The sequence below is a fragment of the Nesoenas mayeri genome (genome assembly GCF_963082525.1).
Source record: "Nesoenas mayeri genome assembly, chromosome: 1".
Lineage (NCBI taxonomy): Eukaryota > Metazoa > Chordata > Aves > Columbiformes > Columbidae > Nesoenas > Nesoenas mayeri.
This window is the reverse complement of record NC_137541.1, coordinates 139,680,959-139,703,787: the sequence shown is the minus strand read 5'-3', so window position 1 is coordinate 139,703,787 and position 22,829 is coordinate 139,680,959. Positions and strand designations below refer to the sequence as shown.

Here is a 22,829-nt window from a genome sequence, read left to right as displayed (position 1 = left end):
CCAGGGGCTTTCTATGAAATTCTCTGTCTTTCCTTCTTGCAGTTGTTCTCTCATACCTTGAACATAAGCTCTACTCCTCTGTGGCTGGCTGGTGCCTGTCTCCTGGAGGGCCACCTGGGGTGGTGTGACCTTTCCTTTTCACACACAACCCCCTTGATGAGCTTCTGCTCCATGCTGACCAGCTTGCACCTGCCTCTAAGGGACAGCTTTCACAAAGCAATTGTTTCTTGCTGGGGACAACCAAATACACATTCAGAAATCTTTAAAAATATCTACAGATCTCTGTCTGCTGCTAAAACCGCTGCCCTTGCCTTTTCCATTCCAGCTACCACATCCACTCTTTGGATAGTGATCCACAATGCAAAAAATAAAGCTCAGGGCATCTGAACTGCTTCAGATGCTCCTGAACAGACGTGCAAGCCTGCACTCCAACTTACATGATGCCCTACAGACTTGATGACACTCATAAGTCCAAGAATGCTGGATATTTGCTTCAAATGCAACCAAGCAGGCCTCCCTACATGGCTGCAAGGATGAGTGGTGGGATAGCAGGGGGTGCTGCAGGTTGTGTTTGCCAGACACAGGGATAGAGGCTTGTGAGAAATCTAAGACTATAGTAGTAAGGACATGCAAAAAAGGACAGAGTTTTTACTCCAGGACTTCCATAGCAGAAGGGATGGCTTCCCCTCAAAGGACTTTGTGTTCAATGGGAAAGCTAACGACTCAGCACTACTATCAAGGAAGAATGTCAGATCTACAATGTGTGGCTTAAACACATTCGATCTGTTCACTTCTGCAATGTTCTCCAAGAACAGATTTGCCCTTTACATTATCTCTCTTTCCTACTATATCACCATGATTGTACATGCAATGAGAGTGAAAGCTGTAAATGTAGGAGCGCTAAATGAAAAACACATCGATACGTGAACAGTTACCTCCTGGCTGACAGAAAAAAGGCATGTTTTGTCCACAGTCTGATGGGACAGGGTAACACCTTGCCCTGTGAATAGTCTGAATAGTTCAGTAAAGCAACTAGGTAAAAAAACCCAACAATATGGTGAGCTAAAGGAGTCAAAATAAGTCCTTAGAAAGGAAAGCCCCATACTCAACAATACTTGCAGCTCATATTAACATCTTCCATGCCTACTGCTTTCTGACACATGAAATGGTGACCTGAGAGAATGCGTGCTATTTTGCTCTGTATCTAAACAGTCTAAATGGACCATGTATCTAAACCACTGTGTTTGGTTCAGCTACAACTAATGCAGTATTCTCAGTGCCATAATTAAAATGGACTCTGTGTTTCACCAGGCGCACACAGACAAAAGCAAAATATCACGAGACACTGTGTGCACCTGTCCAAAGCTGAAGAGAGCATTAAGCAATGTTATGATATATTACTTGAGAAATAGCCCAGTGCCCCTTAATTAGAGGCTGCCTGCTAAGGTACACTCAGCAGGAGAAGAGTTAAGGTTGCATTTGTAACCTTAAATCTCACCTTACCTGGCTTGTGAGTGCTTAACTGTGCAACTTTAATGTGTTCTTATCAGAGCATTTTTATTGAGCCATTATTAACATCAGTCAGATACAATCTAGCATTTCCCAGATCCCCCTCCTCCTCAGCCGCTACCTGAGCCACATATAACACGAGAATCAAAGGAAGCATTTAACTCAACCTCTGCTATCGTTCTCCAGACACCCAGTGCCACTAATTCCCTAGCAGCTTCCTTAAACGGGAATGGAGCTTTGGTTGCTATCTTGCATGCCCTCGGCCAGCCTGCACACTGAAGGAAATCCTCTACTGATAATTAATAAGTTCCCTAGACACTGGCTGCTCATTAATCTATTATTTTACTTCTCTAATTACTTTTGTCTGTTCAAGTTAACAGTCTCCTTCTTTCATCTTCCCTGGGTCTCACACAGGAGATGCTGCATGGAAAATGTGACTTTTCATTGTCCTCAGGTCCCTTCCAGCCTCTGCTGTGTGCGTGGACGTGGAGACCCATCCTGGCATTCCCTGAGGCACAAGCCGGCCTCTCACATGGAGCGATTTGCCTCCCCACATGCCTGTATTTCACCCAAGTTATGGTACATGCAGCTCTAGGCTTGTGAGCTGTGGCTTGCTGAAAGAAATTCTAAGGGAATGTGGACTTTCCATCTCCACCTGTGTCATACCCTGGAAAGCTCCCAAGAGCTAAAAGGAATCCTCTTCACAGCAGTCAAGTGACTGTAGATGTCCCCGCAGGAAATGGGGACATTTACAATTTCACGGTGCAAGGACCATCTATCCATATATGCCCTGACTTCCTTTTACAATAGCAGCCTTTACCAAAGACTAACAGTCAGCACAAATTAACTTTAAGCCCTTGGGCAGAAGGGGAGACAGAAGCAGGAACCAATTATTTATTTGCTTGGAAGATGCCCAAGTACAGCAGAGATAAATGCAGTAGATACAAGTCAGTATGTCAGAGAAAGGCTGGAATTGCAAAGTTTGGAGCCTGATCTGAGTTTCTGCAGTTCAGGGAATTTCTCAAATTTTGTCTCAAAATACTTATTCTCTACTCCCGTCATGCAGCTGTAGTTTAGGCTGTACAGACAGGCTTTGAACAGCTGTACAGATTCATGACCCACAGTCAAAGGATGGCAGGTACAGTATGACTCAGGTTACTGTCTCCTTTTCCTCTGCTTTTATTTTTCATGCTTACTGTTATGTTTCACAATTCCACCATTAAGTAAATGCAAGCCTTTGAGGTTGGTGCATAAGGCATCAAAAAGCTTACCTATGCAGCAAAGTGCATGCACAGATACAAGCATAGTGAACATAAAAATGAACACATAATGAAATGCTCACAAATAACACATGCAGCAGTGTGTATCTGCATACTCATGTGGCTTTTACAGACCTACCAGCTGCACAGCCAGTAAGGTTGGTAGTAATGACACATGCTGACCATCACAGTACATATACTAAGATGACCCTGACAGCCATTCTCAGTCATGCTTGTGCAACAGAGCACTGACCTGCAGGCATCCTTATGAGGAGCCTAGGGACCCCCTGAGAGGCCTCATTGCTCTTGTCTCTGCCTACCCCAGCTGTGGCCAGCTCATGTCCCACTTATCTGCCCTTTCGTGGCACATAAGCAGGGACAAGGTGTGGGCTCTATGAGCTGCCCAATAAAGTTTGCCATGGATATGGTCCTGTCCTCATTTCGTGACCTTTCCATTCTCCCACGGCCCTCAGCCAATATGACAACTGAACTCTCTCATGATCAATGCCTTTCCCAGGCCATCATTACCTGCATTACACTTTTCTTGCTGGCAGCCTGTGCTGATCCTTTGGCAGGATAGGCTCATCCTTCAAATGGCTCAAGTCACCCCAAACTGGGCATGAGTTTCCAAGGCTGCATCAGGTGCTCCCTTGGATGAGTCTGCACTCACCAGCCCCTCCCAGCCTCTCTGCTGCTGCCTGCTTTGCTCCTGTGCCGCAGGAACACTGCGGTGGGCACTCGGTGCACGTTTAAGAGAAAGAATGATTTGTTCAGCCAGTGCATGAAAAAGTACCGAGTAGATGAGAAGAGTCATATTTTTCATGTGCTGTTCAGAGAGAAAGAAAAAGTAACTGCACAAGAAATAAGAACAACACTTCTGAACGTGCATCTCCTAAAATAAAAAAATAAAAAAAATCCCTGAATCATGTTTTCAGGCTCTCATGCTTTCCTTCACTCAAGAAAGAGAGGGATGGTCTGAAAACACATTTCTGAAATGCTCATAAAGGAGGCTGAGGAAGGAAAAAGAGCCCAAACGTTCACATCACCAGGGTCTGCTGTAGCCTCGCATTACCAAAACAGTTCACTGCCTTCAGCTGGGAGACTCCCACTTTCACTGACTGTATTCAGACCTGGTAGAAAAGCTCCACACCACAGGAAGCTGAATGACACCTCGCCTTGCTGTGGTCATCACGGCGAGTAGGTTGGGGATGTCTTGCCCCTGGAGCTGGCTTTTTCTTTGCTCTGGGTCTACCTCTGTACAGGAGATTCTTGCAAATCATGTTTTCCTTCTTCCTCCTCCCTGCACCCCACTCCATTCTCCCTCTCTCTCTCATTATTTTCCAGCTATTGGAAGAGCTGGGATATATAAGCCAAGCGGCTTCATCAGTGGAACTGGTGTGGGGGTGGAGGCAGGGGCAAGAGAAAGTCAGATGGCTGTGTGGGAGAAGCTAGAAGGGGTGAAGGCTTTGGGTTTGTAAAGGAAACTCCCTCCAGACATCACTGTCCTGGGAGGATCTGCATGCTGCACTGGATGCTGTCATCCATGCTCGCCAGGTCCTCAGAGGAGACAGTAGCTCTGGCTCCAGTAGAGAATATATCAGGCAGGGAAGGTAGTGAAACCATTGAGATCAGTTGAAGCCACACAACAGCACAGTAACAAAAATGGTGAGGTCTCTCTCTTTAAATGGAAAAAAAAAAAAAAAGCAGGGAACAGCTATAAGCTACTACTTTAACTTTCCCCTTTTATTGGCATGCCTCTTTCCTACTGTGAAGAGAGAGTGAGAAATATGCTTGCCTAAAGTGAAAGTACTTATAGATTACAGCTACAAGGGGAAAAAATGCAGCCTTTCCATTTTATTCTTACGGATAGCTTTCTTAAAGATGTTTGAATTGAAAGTATTAAATTTAAAATGCTGTGAATTTTTTCTCTCTTTAATTCACACTCAACCTCTCTGTATCTTTACAAGCACATTTAAATTTTCAGATGTGAACCACAGCCGTAAACACAGAGCTGCCAGTGGGGAATACAATCTCCAGATGGCAGGGGAAATGGGAGCCAGTCCTAAAATAACAGCCCTTCGCACCTATGAACCCAGAGATGCCCCGTCACCAAACAAGTAGCTCCAAGCACAAGAGACCCAAAGCAGACTCCTTAGTTTGGATCACTAGGGGGAGACACGGTAACACACACACTGTCAGTGTCTTGCACTCAATAGTTCTCTCCAATTTGTTTTGCTGTACTTGACTTCACACAGGTAGGATACAAGAGTGCTTGACGGCAGGTTTGGAGCACAAGGAAGGCTGGTAGGGAAGAAGGGCAAGATAAACAGCATCTACCTACTAGGCAGGATAGGCAGCAGATCTTTCCTCTTTTAGTCCTAGCCATAACAGGGAAGTCCTTTGATTTCAACGAGTTTGTGCTGGTGGGAATGATGGAGAATTTAGTGAGGTTCATTGATCTGCTGCTGAGATGCTACTTATGGTATTTCATGGCAATTCCTTGCTCTGTCATCATTAATTATGCAAGATTTTGAACTCTCATTTTCTTGGGTGCTCATAGAAGGAGGGAGAGAAAGAAGCAGCTGGTTGTTACTGAATGTTCCTACTAACCAGGAACGTTTCCACTGAGAGGCACTAGCCTTGAGGGTAGAGATAGTGACTGTACACACTGCGCAAACAGCAATATTACAGCATGCAATCAACTAGAAAAAAGCTGCTCTTCTGTAGGTGGATTAAGGTTTTCATATGGACACAAACCAGCTCAGTCTTTAAAACGCCATGGAAAAGACTCCATCATGGCGGCTGACTATAAGTGGCACCCATCTGGGAGAAGAAAAAATGGAGCCAACTCCCCCAGACTCCCAGCTTGCTGTAAAGAACAGCATTTATATGTGGCAGGAAAGCCACTAACGTGGTACACAATTGCCACATCTTCCCAACAACAGGGCAGAGATGGAGCAGCCAAGCACTGACAAGAAGACTCCAGATGTTCCCCTCTGACCACAGCTGAAGGCAGCAGGGCAAGCTCCCTCCTTACAGCAGATTTATTCACCTGTTGCCCAGAAATGCCAAAATATTTATGAGGCCTTGCTGTCCCTCTTTGCCATGGGACAGGAGAGAGAGAAACCAAAGATGTTAAGAAAATGAATGTTTCATGCATCAACAGTACTGACACAGCATCATAGACCACAGGAACCAAATGGGGCACCACTACAATAGAAAGGATCTCTATGCAATGTGTGTGTCTCTCTGGGCACAGAAGGAAGAAATGAAAACTCTCCAGTGTGTGGGTGAGAGAGGACATCCAGGACTTAAGTTTATTAGTGGTGAGGATGGGGACAGAGGCCTCCTGCTTGTGGGCTATGCACTAAGAAGAGGGGACTTCTAAGAAAGTAAAAAATGTGGAGCAAGGGCAAGTGGGAAGCAGAGGTTGAAACAACTTTGGATGCCTTTTTAAAGAAGCCCTGAAAATGTTGAAACTTCAGCTTGTTTCCCAGGTTTCTTGTGAGTCAACACACTTATTTGCTTTTTTTTATTTTCCCCCTCTCCTATAATGTTTGATAAGATGAAGACTAGACAAAGAAAGAAAAAGACATCTCAGAAAGCATCCTAAAACAAACAGGGAGTGTAGGGAATGTGTAAGACACAAAGTGAGAGACCTCTGTTGAAGACAAGACCACATTTTTTTTGCCAGATAGCATTTTGAGGATACAAGAAAAAAAAAGGGGGGGAGGAAAAAGAGACCTAGTTAAAAATCATCAGTTGCCCTCCAACATCCTAAAACCCAGGGTCAAACAAAATCCTTAAATTTCCTGATCAGGCAAAAGCAGTTAGAGGGGGAGAAGGTTGTGACATGAGAAGCACTGAAACAGTAACACCACAAAAAAACCCATCAAACCCAAACCAAACCAAAATCCCCCAGAACAACACTTTTCTTCACAACTGTTTTACTGAGGTTTTAAGAGTGCAGCAGAGAGGTGGGCTAAATCCAAATGGTTTAGATTACCAGAAAATGCCATTCTCACCCATCACTACCTTGTGCCTACAGGGTTGACTTGTGGTGATTCTGGCTGAGGGTTTTCTGCTTGTTATCTTCTTTAGGAATAAACTGGCTCTCCTGTGCAACACAAAGTGCAGGAGCAAGGTTTTGGGCTTGGACAGCAATGAGAGGCAAATAAACATGAGACATAAAGATCAAAGTCGCCTATGTGAACTACATGGTCATCTTGAATCTCATTCCTTCAGAGAGCTCTCTGCTTCCCTCACGTTCAGTGTACAGCCCTACAAGGAAACTGGCAAGCACTGAAGGAAGATACATGAGTGAGCGGGGGTGTGAGATAATCTGTCTCTTTCAGTTTATGTCTCATCCTGATCTCTAGTAATTGAGCCCCAAAGCATGGAGTTTAACATCCTTTTCAATGTTTTTGTTGTGAATAACAAGAATATCCAGATTTGTTCACATTATCCTCAGGAACACACAAACTGTTTGAGTCTTGCCAAGTTCTCGTCTTTAAATAACTTTCCATGGCAATGAGTTCTACAGCTGTTTATAAACATATTATATGTATAGCGTCTCAATTACACAGACCACGCAGGCACTTTTTGGTATTCTCTATCCCTTCTAAACTTCCCAGGGTGTGGCAAATTCTCTAAGACTCAACGAGAATTTCTAGCACCCTCTAGGGAGAATCAGACTGGCATATTTGACAAGCCTTCACATCTCCTTTCATTTTATGCTGTGACATGAAACTTGGGTGTTGCAATCAATACTTATCTGCTTTGCTCTAGACTGGTTTTTATGCTGTGATTACCACTGTAATAACTAAGCTCCTTTCTGAGCCAAAGTGGGTATCTTTAGACTGTCAGGTGGAATTTGGGAGAATCCAGATTGTTCTTTCTCTATCAAAAAGCCTTGCTGGGCTAAGGCTGGGGAAGTTGGATTGGGAATGAGAACGTGGCAGTTTTATACAAGTTTCAAACTCTGTAACTGCTCTAGAAGAACTGGATTGTTTGCTCCTCAGCTAGTTATGCACAACCAGTAAGAGCCTCAATTGTCTGACCATGAGCTGAGCCCCCTAGGGATCCACATAGCTTTGTTTCCCTGCCACAGCCTCTCAGGCTGCCACCACAGATGGATACCAATCTGCCGGCACATGCCACAGTGCCCAAGAGCAAGGCCCTTGGGGAGGTCTCAACCACCCATGCCTTGTGGGAAAGGAGCAGAAATATGAATAGGACTGTTTCTGCTAACCTGAGTACAAGCTCCTCAGGACAGGAGCTGCCCTTTCATTCTGTGTTGTTCTGCCCATCCCAGACAACAGGCTTGGCAGCGAGATCTCTGGTAATGCAAAGACCTCACAACAACTGCCCATATTCATATTGCTGCTAACCCAATTCGTGAGGGAGCACTTTTTAGGGCTTCCATTGAGAAGGAGTTTGTTGATAATAATACGAACATGCATGAATCTTTATTTTTCCCAGGTAGCTCTTTTTCAGTCAACTGGGTACTGAGCATGGGTCTGAATAACACGGAGAGACGAGGAATGATAAATGTTAAAGCCTCTGGACTGTAATCTCAGCATCTTATGGGTAGGAAAAAGACACTTTAGCCTGAATAAATAAACATCAAGAAAGACGTGAAGTAAAACTAAGATGTGCTCAAAAGCAGGCACTGTCTACCATCATTAAACTATCTTACTGGATTATTTTCTTGGCTGTGTTAGTTGTTATCTTGGTGCATGGTACAGGGAAAACAGAGTACCTGCTAACATAACTAGCCATAGATGGGTAGGCTGCCTGTGGCAGCACACACAGAACATGTCTGCATGATAAATGATACATGGCCCTGTGCTGGGACCTTGTCCAGGCTGTGGTGTCACTACTGGAAATCTGACTGGACTACATTCAGTAAGGAAAAATAATCTATATTTTTGCCACGGATCATGGAGGCTATGGGATAATATTAAGGAGAAGAAAACAACAGGATAACACCCACTCCTCATACAAATTCGCAGAGGGGAAAATTTGGGTTTTGTCCCTTTCAAGAGATGGGAGACTATAGCATATCCCCTTGTGAAAGATTTCTAATGCTGACAAGCGCAAACTAGTCTGTGTAGGAAATCATCAATACTCATCTCCACTCTAACTGAACAAAGCACAGTTTCCTGGCAAATCCAGTTCAGAGGGCTGCTACAGTCTTTTCCATGGTTTACCATCACAAACTGGTATGGCAAAAGTCATAGAGCATGACAGGCTTAACAAGCCCACAGCCGTGTCGTGAGTGACAGAAAGGGGAATGGATTCTGAGCAGGGAGGTGCTGGCCTGTTGCTGGAAGCTGTATGTCAGAGATCTCATGAGAGCTCTGATGGCTAGAGTAAGAGACCTAATGAAACTGTTTGTGCTCCCAGGCAATGCCTATTAAACTATCCACAACTAGTTAGACCAGGTTGCCACTGTCCTACAGCGTAACAGACTGTTGGATAAGGAAGAAAAGGGTCTGGCTGATTCTCTCCATCTGCTCTGTCAAAACCCAATCAGTGAATCATCTGAAGAGGAATGAGAGTAGAGAGCAAGAACTTGCATTGTTTCAAGGAATTTCAGCCCTGCTTTCATTAAATTAAAGCTGATCTGTATTGTCATTTCCTATCAGAATTATTAAAGTATTTTTCCCTTTACCTGCCTTCCTCCCAAGTGTTACCACTACAGTCAACAACCACAGCCACACTTTAGCTGTCACACAGGGTAAGGAGAGGGGTTTTTTCCTATGGGTTGCTTCAGGGCTTTGAGAATTATAGTTGATATGAGAAAAACACCTAATTCAATTGCTTACTGAAGTATCAGCAAAGGAAGCAATATACCATTTTATAAAGCAATTTTTTAAACTTCCCAGATAGGCAGATGAGTGGGTTATGATCACTCCTGAGGCCCAGCAGCATTTAAATGAACTATCACATGCATCTCTGCCTTCTTTGCATAAGTAGCGATACCGCTTTCCCTTTGCATTTGTATCTTCCACTTCCCAGCCAACAAGAAATAAATCATTTCTATGGTCCTAACTCAGGTAATTAGCCAACAAACACTATTGATGAGTCAATGAATGAAAGAAACGGCAGACAAATTCACTAATGAACTCCTTGAGGAGACTGAACAAAGAAAAAGTAATTTGGCCCTCTCGCCCCCCAATGCTGGTTTAATTTCACAACCTGTCCGTTCAAAACCTCCTACACAAGCTCAATAATGCTTGTTCTTCCAGTTCTGCAGTCACGAGTTTAACCATGAAAAAATCCAAGGAGAGAGATATATTTTAGAAACCTTTACAATGATCTAAAATAGCTCTTTGATGCATAGCAGATGTCTTCAAAACTAGTATAAAGGGAGCCAAAATGCCTTACAGTTCTGGAAAACGGAGATTCCAAGATAAGACATGTTTCTAACTGCAACAGCTCTGGAATAGATTTGGAATTTATATTAACTGTCAACCTCAAGGAAAACATGTAAAAGAAGCCCTTCTGTCCCCCATTTTGGGCCTAGTGCCTTATTGGGCTACATGCTGCTTAAAGACTCGATGCCTGCCTGAAAGCAGCTCCTCTCTGCCCATAAAAGATAACAGATGGGTTGAGATGGGGAAAAAGAGAGAGAACAACAAGCAGTGAGACATGGAAGTGACAGACGGGGGACTGCCTGCCCTTCAGCCCTGGCTCTACTCAGTTAGGAAGAGCCTAACTCAGTTAGGAAGAGCTTGGCAAGCTTCACTGAAGAGGGAAGGACTGAGGATGGATTGGAAAGGGGTCACTGAGATGGCTAACAAGGCAACAACTCTGAGACACACAGCACAGGAGAAAAAGTGTGAAAAGCATGCTGGAAAACTGAACAACAGACCAAGAAAAACTGACCCTGGAGTCAAAGTGGGAATGGGATTCCCCAGTTCTGTTGCACACCAAACGGGACAGCCAGAATGAAGATTTGCTCTGAGAAGCCTTTTTAAAAGGAAGAAAAAGAAATCTGTGCCTGATACAATAGAGTAGGCAGTACAAGTGGAAAAAACCCACAAAGCATGAACATGCAGCCAAAGTGATGAGTCAGGACAAGAATCTTCTTATTACTGCTCTGAACAATGCACGTCAAGTGTACCAGGCCTTAGTTTTCATGAAGATTTAAGCTAGTTTCCTTGTAATGCCCTTAACTTGAACAATGTTAGGCTGTGCTCACAGAATAGCTAGGGAATGTTTCCTACCTGAATACAACAAAGAGTTAGATGGAAGACTGAAAGATTGATGCAGCAGTAAGATGGAAGATTTCACATGAAATAAATCTTAAATGCAGAAATACCAGAGCTAGAAGAGTCTATATACATAATTACAGGTGAAAAAATTAGGTTCTGTTTCCCTATATATGCAAATGGCAGGCTCATGCTTAATACTGAAAACAGCAGAAGAGGAAAGTCAGGTAGTGACAATGATAGCACAGAGGAGCAGTGTTCCCCTCATCAGCTCTGCTCGTCCCACTTCTTCCCAGCAGTCTTTCCTCATCTTCCTTTTTTTTGGTATTGCAAGAAATGTGCCAGAAATACAAACTGCAAATCTGGCTTTCATGCACATGAATGCTCAAGAGGACTTTGGTTTGGCTGAAGGGATGAGACAGGAAATCTGAGTAACCCGAGTCTGAACTACAGGCCCAAGATCCAGGGGCTTCTGGATGCAGCTCTTGGATTGAGCTCTGTTCTGATGTATCTTTCTGCCTTTCCCTCTCCAACATTCTTTCTGCAATGCTCTGCCTTTCCCTGGCTGCTGAATTGCAGTAGATCACTTAACTATCTGTAGCAAATGCAGAAAGCTTGTACTCTGCCTACTTCAAACCCTCTTTAACCTTTTGCATATATGGGAGTATCACAGAAGACTATTCATATGGAGCTAATTGGTGCTTTCCCCACTCATTTCAGATGAAATAATATGTGATGGCAGAAGAAATCAAGTAAAGAATTATTCTCTACTCAAAGAGCATGATACAGAGGAAGAGAAATCTACCTCTTCTTCCCATCCTACTGATAAATCTTCAGAGGGTGAAGATTTCCTTCCAACTCAAGCTGCTAACGCCATGGAGTCTGACTACTGAAAGGATATTCTTTCCAAGCTTGACACGTCCTTGAGCATGGAAAGCACAGTTAGATAGCAGAACAAAGCTGGTGAGTTCTCCTCTACTGTCTCCACCCTGCTTTTCAGTCAGCGTGCAGATCAAATGCCTTCTTTACTCACCTCACAAGACACAGGAAGACCATCTGCTCAAGTCAAGAGTAATACGAAGTTGTCTGTGGCACTGTTTGCCTCTCCCTTTTAAGGAAAATCGGTGGGAAGTAAATTCTGTGGTTTTCAGAAAGAACCTCTTCTATGTAATATCTAAACAAAAATCCTCTACCCTCTCTCTGGCACCAGCAGTGTTTTGTCTCCATGTTGTACATTACCAGCAGTAGAGATTGGGGCAACTAGATGAAGACCAAAGCTAAACAGAATTACAGGTCCAATTCTGTAGAGCATCTACTGAAGTAATTCCATTTGCTCGCTCAGACAACCCGGTTATTATGCCTGGGAAATCACACTGCAAAACAAGCTTGCAGGGCATTTAAGATTCTTGCCACATTTTTACAGCTGTCTGTATTACTATTGAAATTTTCTATTGATATTGTAAGATAAGCAAACTACTGTACAGTTCACAAATCATCAGCATAGTCAAGTCCAGTTGGGTCTCTTACCTGTCGGAGTGAGGTGCCTCCAGGTGATAACAGGCTCAGGACGCCCATTTGCCATGCAAACCAGGGTCACGTTGCTGCCCTCATTCACGGTGATGTCAGAGGAGATATTGGAGATCTTTGGTGGAACTGTGGAGACAAAAGAAAGTTGGACCTCATTACCCATATTTCTGGAAGGTGAACTGTCTGACTCGTTAACATACTCACCTATTAACCAGAGGCAACTGCAGATTGCTCTCACAGGCTGCCCTCCTCATTTCTACCTGGCTTTCTGAAATTATACCAGAATAATATGTACTTCTGCGTCAAGGATCTGCAGGTAGAAATGGGCTTTGCTGCAACTGCGATGCTTTATGTTTAGACAGGTTTGAGGGACTTCATAAAATAACCTCTAAGAACTTGCCTCACTGCTCCAAGGCTATATGGAAGGAGTCGGCAGGCTTAAAGCACTGTCCCCATTAATTTTTACACTCCAAACAGGCCCAGATACAGTTCTACATCCTCCTGCAGGGAGCCAGGCCTCAAGGTACTGACTCATGAGGGTGTACTAGTTATTGCCACCTCCCACAGGCAGATAGAACCGATGATGCTAGGCAGGACCCTGCTCTCTTGCTCACACAACCAAACGCTCAGCAGGAATTGAACGGGAGAGCTACTAAGCTTATTTCTGTTGTGACTACCATGACGAGGTGAGACGTGGGGGCACGCACCATAGCTAACAGGAATTAGCTGAGGGGAGGCACAATGGCGACAGCAGGAAGGTTTTTGCAACATATTTTGGCCAAGAGGGATGCCCCATAGGGTGCCCACAGCAGGCAGCTTCTGGTTGAGGGCACCTCACACCCCACAGCACCAGAAGCACGGTAGGATTTGTAAAGATTCACAAGACCAGCCACGGCTTTCGCATTCAGGATCCTCAAAAGACCTTCCAAGCTAACTGAGTTCGTGTCACAGGAACGAAGTGACCACGCTGGAACCTGAACAGGTACGTGCAGGTGTGGAGTGTGCCAGTGCATCAGCCTCCAAGCAGACCAGGCTGTTGCAGTCTCTCCTCACTCACATCCATGTCTTGTTTCCACACTTCACACCCTGGAGGTGGTGAGGGAGTTTGACTAAAAGAGAATTTTCTAATTTTATTTTTTTTTATATATTTTCAGCTTCCAAATTTGTGTGTAGTGAGGAATGAAACAACATAATTTTCTGCTTTGCTTACCACAGAGTAAACAGACAGCAGCCTCCCCTTCCCCCTCCTTGGCAGGAGTGGCTGATGGTCCTTTTGAGGCAAAGCTGCCTACGAGCTGGTGGCAAAAAGGAAATGAAGCCTGAAGAGAGCAACTCACCACTTCCAGCTGTGTTGCTGGATTCATAGGAATATTGCTTACAACACACAGCTCAATAGCTCCTCTCTGTAGGCCCCAAAGTCACGGACAATGCTTCAGTACCTATGACCATGGGATCCCCTCAGAGGAACATGGGTTCCTGAGCAGGAACAGGACCTTTTGAACAAAATGAGGCAGGCATGTGTTTGCTGACAGGTTCACTTACCTAGGCAAGGAGGAATTTAAGCTAGGCACATTGGGGAAGGACTGCTATAATCTGGGGAGAAGTGAGAGCACAGAAGGCAGTGAGGAAGCAGCTGGGGTGCAACACAACAGGGAAGGCTTTTGCACTCCCCTTGTGAAAGTAGGACAGCTGGAGGCCCATCTCAAAATGCCTGTGCACCAATGCAAGTATCATGGTGAAAAAAACAGAAGGAACTGGATGTTCACACAGATTTGCAGTGCTGTAAATCCACTGGGATGACAGAGCTGCGGTGGGGCAGCTCTCAGGACTGGCAGTGCTGTGCAGGATGGATGCAGGCTTTTCAGGAGAGACGGGCTGGTAAGGTGAGGAAATGAGGTGTGCTCCCTGCAAAGGAATGGCTGGAGTGCACCCAGCTCTGGGCGGTGAACTAGCTGGGATCTTTGTCGTAAGGATCGGAGGATGACACAGTGTCACCCTGCTGGCTGGTGTCTGCTACCAACCACTTGATTAAGAAGAGGGAGTGGACAAAGAACTGGTTTAGACAGATAGAAGAAACCTCACAATGCCAGTCCCTGCTGAGGGACTTGAGCCACCCTGATATTTGCTGGAAGGGTGAGAGTGCTGGGCTCAAGCAGTCCAGGAGATACAGGGGTCCCACTGGTTCAGCATGAGTTAGCAGTATGCCCTTGCAGCAAAGATCAAGCATCCTGGGTTGTATTAGCAAGAGTGTAGCCCTGTAAGTGAAGGGAAGTGATTATATCCCTTTATATGTTGCTTGTTAGACAGCATCTGAAGCATTACATCAGTTTTGGGCTCCCCAGTACAAGATCACCATTAACATACTGAAGCAAGTCCACTGGAATGCTCCCAAGATGGTTAGAGCATGGGACATAAAAAGAGAACCTAAGAGAGTTGGATCTGTTCAGCCTGGAGAAGGCTGAGGGGACATTTTATTGCTGTCTTCAGATAGCTAGTGAGAAGGTGCAGAGAAGAAAGAGGCAAGCATTTCTCAGAGGTGCACAGTGAACAGCAAAAGGCAGCAGACATGAGCTGCAATATGGGGAAGACTCCGACTCAAAAGGAGGAAAAAGCTCTTACTTTTGGGAGATCAAAGACAGCAACAGGCTCCCCAGAGAGGTGGTGGAACCTCCACCTCTGGATATATGCAAAACTCACCTGGATCAGGCTCTCAGCAACCTGATCTAATTGGCATCAGGAAGGAAGGAGAAGGGACCTTGGAAGCTGGTTTGCTCCTCAAGAGCTAGAATTGATGGCTGATAAGCTTACGGTGAAGGAACCAAAGCAAGGCGTGTTGAGGGAATGGTTGACCATACCAGGATCCTTTTCCTTAGAGAGACGGAATTTCAGAGTTGGGACACCTCCCTGGCAGCACAATAGTGGAAAAAGCAAAGCACAGCAGAAAAATCAACCCCTTCCTCTCAAAGCAAAATCCCCCGACAAAAACAAGCCCTGCTATATTTTGCATTGGTGATTCACTGCGAGCCATTGACAATGTGTCCATACATGTAGGAAGAGGTAGGAGGCAACAGAACAAAACAAAATAAGCATTGTTGGAAAACTCTGATATTGTCAAATAATTTGATCCCACCATATCAAGGGGTACATAACAGTCTCACTGACTACGGATCCATTTAGTGCTTTCTCCCTCTTTACCACACACCCATTCAGCATACCAAATGCCTGGCAGTACAAAACAACAATCATACAGTGGTCTTGGAAAGTAAGAAAATACCTTTGCCAAACAATACCCCAAGACTGCATAAAGGGCAGTGAAAAGGAAATACCCAAGTTGGGAAATTAAATACCCTGCCTCCTCCAAGAGACGCTTTGTGGCTTCACATTTCATGGCACATCAAAGCAGAGAGGCAACTTGCAGCATCACACTGAGATCAGTTCAGCACTGAGTTGGCAGGACTCAGAAGCACTTTCTCCTCGTCCTTTCTGTCCCACTGGAAGAGGGAAGTCCCCTGTCTCATGGCTCAGACCCATTGCTCCAGCCAGCAGGGCTGCAGGCTGGGAGAGCCTTCCAAGTTGTGGTGCAGAAATCCAAACTGCTGCTCTTAGTACAGGGAACAAAGCAACTCGGAGGGCCACCTCAGTCCTGCAGCAGCACAACTACCTGTAGTACATGCTGTGTTTCAGGTCTGAGACCAACACAAATTGGAGAGGACAGAGGAGCTTAGTCTGGGAAAGAACAACAGAGGCTACTATTTCTTTAAGAGTTGTGTCTCAGCTGGTCTGAGGACACAAGGACAGTCACTTCAGAGCATCCTCAGCAGAGCTTCTCCACGGTGTGTTGACAAACATGGGTAAGCAGAGCCCAGGAGAAAAAAACGTGGCCAGACCACATTTTGGAGATTTTACCTTAACCTCAAGGGCTTAACATTTGCATCAGGAAAAAAAAGGCATAGAACCAACCAAGAGGGAGTAAGCTCAAGCAGGACTAGCAGATGGAGCTGTAGGCCAGTCCAAGGTCCTAGCAGAGCAGCGCAATGCCAGCCAAAATGATTGAAGAGAGACCAGTGAAAGCCACTACGGGGCACCATCAGCAGAGCTGCAGTTAGGACATGTGTACCCCACCACTTTCCAAAGCCGTCAAGTCATTTTAGTTTGCAGAGGATCAAGCAAACCCAGCAATACAAACAGATTTGACCATGCCGAACAAACACCCAAGAGGAGAAGCATGTGTCCAGATGGTCATATCTGGCTTGCCAGTTTCAGATGAGGGAGAAAAGGGTATCAAGGCTGAAATCCTGTTAGGAGTATAGTGGCTCATTCCTTCCAGCTGCCACTTGGGTCAAAGGGCAAGGAAGGCTGAGAGGAGAGGGAATAGGGTAGGAAGTGATGTCCCTGTAAATTTAAAACCTGGTTTGGCTTTGTCTGCTTAGAATCCAAAGCCAGCTAGCATTAAAGGTGTCTGGATCTTAGTGGACAGTAACTTCACTCAGATAAAAAGTCAGAGACTTTTAATTTTCAGGGTGTCAAGCCAGCATGTTAAAATGCCAACACTGTCAGCACCAGCAACAGTTAGCATTGCCTCCTTGGCACTTGTCATTACTTTGCACGCACCTTTTTAGGACAGTCTTAAAATGAGAAGCTTTGACCTTATTATTTTTTTTCCCACATGTGGGCTGTGTTGTGTTTTCACAGTTTCCAGACTTCTGGAAGAAGGATTACTGGGAATAAAACGCCCTGAGACCAGGATCTTCTGGGCGTCACAGCCTCCTTTTGCCCAGCCATCTCTTGTTGACCTTCAACTGGAAAACCCTTTTGCATATGGCCTCTCTGAACCACTAGCACAGGAGAAAACACAGCCTGCAGACCCACAGCAGAGGAAGCACTACAGCTAAGCAGTGTTTTCGGGTGTTTTCATATTCAGCCTAACAACTGGTCCCTCAAGAGGAGACCAGACTGCTGCTGGACCCTTCTGCCTCCAGGGACCATGGGAAAGCACTGCCAGGCTTTCTGGTACTGTTGAAAGAGATAAAATCACCAGATTTTTTCCTCATTTTCAGTGTACATGTAATATGTTTTATCCATTACCCTGCACTTAGGATCCCCCTGGATGGGGTGGGGAGCAGAGACCGATGTGAAAGGAAACACAGCGTAGTACCCCACTGCTCCATCCCCAGAGAGGCAGGATGCTGTACCCACGCCAGGGACAGATTCTGGAGAAATGAGCTCTGCGAAGAATGGCTTGAAACTCACGTATTTGTTTCTTCTACATTTCACATCTACAGGATAAGCCTGATGCCAGCTCAGCATCTCATCTTACATGTCATTGATAGTAAATAACAAATGCCAGAGTAACCACTAGCCATTTTCCTTGAGAAGCTCACGTTGGAAGAGCAGCAGGGCTGCAAGGCAAGAGCAGGGCAAGGGCAGAGATGCTGTAGGGTACCCTGGGCTGAGAGAGCTGGGGGGGCCTGCAGGGCAGGAAGGGTGCAAGGGCAAAGCTGGTGCAGGAATTAAAGTCCCAGGCAAGACGCGGTGACAGAGCTAGGTAGGACAGGCTTGTGCAGAACCTGCATGCATCAAGCCCGTTCTAGTTAATTGCCATCAATCCTTCACTTTCATGACAACTGCAACGCACATTAATTTAAATAATAAGAAAGACTGAGACATGAAAAATAGAGCACACTCCCCCAGCGCAATCACTGTTGCTTTCGAGATGAAAGCAAGTGATTTGTTTCCACAAAACATTAACGTGTCTCAAAAACACCCGCTATAGCAGTTATTACAAACCAGGGGCCGCATACGGGAGGCAGCCAGGAAGCCACAAACAAGAGAACATGCAAACATCTGCTGTTGTTATCCTTGCCTTTTACGACCAAAGCCTTTCAGAGCTCAAAACTCCTCCTGAGATACTGCCTGGGATCGTGTGGGCTGACTGGATCAGCTTTATCATTCAAGGCTATGGAAGTAAGTAAGGGGTGGTGCTACAGCCCTAATCTCCTAGTAAATCATAGAAGCATTTCAGCTGGAAGAGACCGTCAGGATCATCAAGTCCAACCATAACTTAACCTAACTTTAGCACTAAACCATGTCCCTAAGAACCTTGTCCAAATGCCTTTTAAACACCTCCAGGGATGGTGACTCCACCACTTCACTGGGCAGCCTGTTCCAGTGCCTGGCAACCCTTTCATGAAGAATTTTTTCCTAATATCCAATCTAGACCTTCCCTGGCACATGATGAGTCAGCCTAAGAGATGCAAATTCACAGCCGTGAGGCCAGCTCCTGAGCACCTTTCCAGGAGTGCAGTGGAGGATGGAACAAGAAAACATCGAGGTCACCCTTTCTGAAGGGTGTAACCAGCAACGCTTCTAGAGGTCTTTTCCTAACTTAGTTTATACTGGAACTGGCCACACCACAGATCCCAAACAGTTCAAATACCTACCTTTGGCTCCTGCACAAAGTGATAGGAATGTGAACTACTGCTTAGCATAAATGGCACTTATACACAAGGGGTAATTATAGGCATGGGGCAGCAGTTTCTGGTTCCTGCACTGGTTGCACTCCATTTTCATGATGCTTCACACAGGACCTCAGTGCAGGAGGAGGGTGTGCTTGTGAGACAAGGGCAGGAAGCATGGAACTAGGAACTCAAATTGTGTATGGCAGGATGAAGAACATGAAGAAAGGGATGTGGAGATCTACTTGGAAGATGGCTCTAGGCCCTGTAAACACATTCACATGAAGTTCACGGTCAGATGATCTGACTGCTCCCTTTGGACAAACAGAGCTTTGCTTAAGACCTCTAGATGCAGTCTTATACTGTGGGGCAGCTAGTCCCCAGTCAAAAATTACAAGACTGTTTAACAGTCAGGTGTTTTGTCAGTAAGTCACAAAATACACTAAAAAAAGGAGTTCCTAATTCCCACTCTACAGACCTAAGATACAGCAAAAGCTATTTAATCCCTCCAAGACATGGAAGCAGATAGCACCAAAAATAAGAAAGCCCATAAGCTCCATTTAAGTGCTCTAACTGCCTTGTCCCAAGAACGGCACCTTGGATACAAAGGGAGAAAGTCACCACAATCCCTTCCATAAATCCTCATTAGTTAGTTGCTTCCTCCAGAGTGTTTGGCCTCCTCTCTATTGGCAAGTAGGACCCCCATCTGTTGGAAAAAATAAGACTCCCACCCACTAATCCACAGGAGCCCCTGGCTTTCAGAGCAAAAAGAAAACATCAGGACTTCTCTCCAAAGTCAAAGGAACTTTGCAGCCACTAAAGCCCTCTGCAGGTGTCTATCAATTAGCCTCAAGAGTTCTCATTTCCTTGTCCCCAGCTCCCAATTAACAGCACTTTGCAACAAACACAAAGACCCTAATAAGCCCCAAGGCAGAGGTGGGAGGGACGCTGACCATCATATGGCTCTTGAATGCTTCAGAGCTGCCACCTTGCTCACCACAATTAGGGGTCCTTTCCGGGGGCAATTAATTGACAGCAAATTGGCCTCATTAGTCATTGTTTAGTCAAAGTGTTTAGTGAGGAGAGAGGGCCTAAAGAAGGGGCTGAGCTGCTAAACACAACTAAATGGTTTAATTTCCCTCTTATGTGTGCAGCAGGCTAATCATAGCTCTTTACAGCCCTAACAAGAAACAGCTTGTTGCTGCTCAGGTCTGCAGAGGGAGCAAGCCAATGTCTGGAAAGTAAAATCCAGACACCCTTTGGGATGTGGCACGCAAATGTTTCTGAAGCACTGTGCAGACGAAATGCGACTGGATACCCAAGATGTGTTTTTTACAGTCTGATTCACGCCACAGCCTCAGCCAGAGGGAGGCAAAGCTGTCACCAGGGCGGGAGGGCACAGAGTGCAGTTGAACTTCATTAAAGAGAGTGGACTCTGAAACATCCTTCTGACCTTCTGCTTTGCTAGGCTTGTTTCACTCTGCTAGTGCCTCTCTCAGCATTAAAGCTTCTGGTGAAATAGAGGCAAATGTTGAAGGCTTAGTTTTGTTTTTTAATACCCTGGGACCAAAATACACTACAGTGTTTTTACAAGGTGTAAAAATCGCTTCTTTCTGTCATCTGAAAGGAGGTGCCTTGCCACATCCATCTCCGGCGGCCTTTAGGGAGAGGGTCTATCCCAGACAGAGCATGGAAACAGCTTAAGAGATCTGTAGCTCCCAATCCATGTGTGCCCCCACACTGCTCTGCCCAGCGTGGCAGATCTCCTTCCGACCATCCCTGCTGATGCCAAGAGAGTCCGGGCCGAAGGACACACAGGGGCTGCTAGCTTGGGCCTCGCATCTTGGCCAGCCTCCCCCATCCTGCAGCTGAGTCTCACCCACTGAGATGCCACGCAGGAAAGTATTTAAATCCAGATGGGGACTGCATGTACTGCGCTGACTGGGAGCAGAGAAGCAGACAGCATCCTGTCTGTAAATCAAAGCCATGTGGAAAGGCCTCCCAGTTTGCTGAGCTGGGTGGCATGTCAGAGCTCACCACATTGGAGAGTAAGAGCTGACAAGCCGAACCATTTTGTCCAAAGGAAGGCTCTGCCTCATCCAATACACAGTTAAGTGTCTGGACTATTTTTCCGCATAAAGTTGCATGGGAAATGCTTCCAGTATGTTGTTTCTCAGAAGAGACCAGCATGGAATGTAAACCTGTTAGACTGTCCCACCCATGAGCTGTTGGAAAATCAGCACAGAGCTGGGATCTAATGCATATACTCATTCTCATTGATTATCTTTTTTTTTTTTTTTAAATTCGTCTCCATGAAATTGTCAAGAGAGAAATTATTTCACTTCCTGAGAAACAGTGAGAAAAAAATAGCTACGTCTCAAGCCAACCTGGTTTTACAGTGCATGGATGTGATATTGTGAGACAGGGGTAAAAGCAGTGTCACTCCTGCTCCTAACCCAGCACCTCAACTTTAAACCCAGACCCCAGCCTTTTACGCTAAATCACCCCCAGCTCCAAAGCAGAGCCCCAGCCTTGGCCTGGTGCTGATAGCACTTCACCCACATCTGACTTTTTGCTGTCTCCCACCAAGCACAAGGTCAAGAACCTTGTTTGTAGATCCTGATGCAGCCTAGAAGAGCAGGTTCTCAGCTGCATGTAAATGAAAGCACAAAGCACAAGCCATATACATGCTTGATAGCCCCATATCACTTGAACCTCTAGATATGAAATATTGGTTCCTTGCTATGAAACTTCTTTTTCTTTTCTATTAACATATCAAATTTATGCTGGGACTGCAGTGATCCACTTATCCATGGTTCATCTCTTTAAAGGACAGCTCTATGCATTTGCCACTTGTGTTGCTTCGGTTCTTTCTGCCTGTAAAACTGACTGCAAGTGCTTTTAGCTAACCCTCCTAGAGAGGCCTGCTGTGAAAACACAGCCTTCTTCACAGGACATGTGTAAACAACAACAGAAGTGCCTGTCATGCTAATCCCCAGGGATTAACCCTTGGAATGCTGCCTAATCCCAAACACTTTAAGGACTACAGATGTACACAGCTTTTGGTCTTTGCTTCAAGTGTGTTTATATATTCTCTTAGACCATCTTTTTCTTATTTACTTATGGGACTGAAACAATACAAAATCTTTTGTTCTGCAGATATAATCAGCCATCCTGGAAGAGAAAATCTGTGAGAAAATTTGTCCTTAGTGTTCAGGTCTTCCAAAGACGCCTCTGAGAATTTTGTTAGGAAAAACTTTTTCACAGAAACATTAAGCAGCTGAGTCATAATATGCAGCTTTTCTAGGACTTGATTCAGAGCCCAGGGAGCTTCTCCTTCGATGCTAGTGGCCTTTGGACAAATTCTTATATAGCAAGAATGGGTGATGGCTTCAAGGAAGTGTAGCAGCCAGAATGGGGTCATTTTATTAGCCATTTGAGAGAAAAAAGCAATATTACATTTTTTTTAACTGAGTCCCAGCCATCCTTGACTCCTGCCTGTTACCTCTTTCTTTGGGAAGTAGACTAGGGATCACAGGCCAGGATTGGGAAGACAGCACAGAGAAAAGCCTGTGTCATTGCAGGGCAAGAGGTGCAGGTTCAGAGAGGATTTCTATGTGTTAGGAAGATGACTGGGATTTTCTTGATCAGACATGCAGGTGAGAAAGTTAATTTCAGCTAACACCACACTCAGGATGAAGACAAGGTTGTCCATCACAGCTTTACATACAGGAGAAACAGAGCCAAAGGTTTTGTTTGTTCGTTTGTTTTCAGATCTTATGGTGTTGCTTATGTTCAGCTCATTAGGGACAGATGGTACAACCAACAGAATGGCCTTCACGAACTACCTGATGGACATC

The 22,829-nt window shown here is 45.2% G+C and overlaps 1 protein-coding gene across 2 annotated transcripts in view; it reads right to left on the bottom strand.

Annotated features, from left to right (window-relative positions):
- Positions 1 to 22,829, bottom strand: part of LSAMP (limbic system associated membrane protein) — a gene marked incomplete at both ends in the record, with an annotated part of 311,934 nt that overhangs the window by 97,874 nt on the left and 191,231 nt on the right. For both annotated transcript variants that reach the window (XM_080363178.1, XM_080363179.1), the window contains one exon: positions 12,515 to 12,640. In XM_080363178.1, the coding sequence (XP_080219304.1) occupies positions 12,515 to 12,640 (126 nt within the window). The remainder of the gene's footprint in view (positions 1 to 12,514; positions 12,641 to 22,829) is intronic.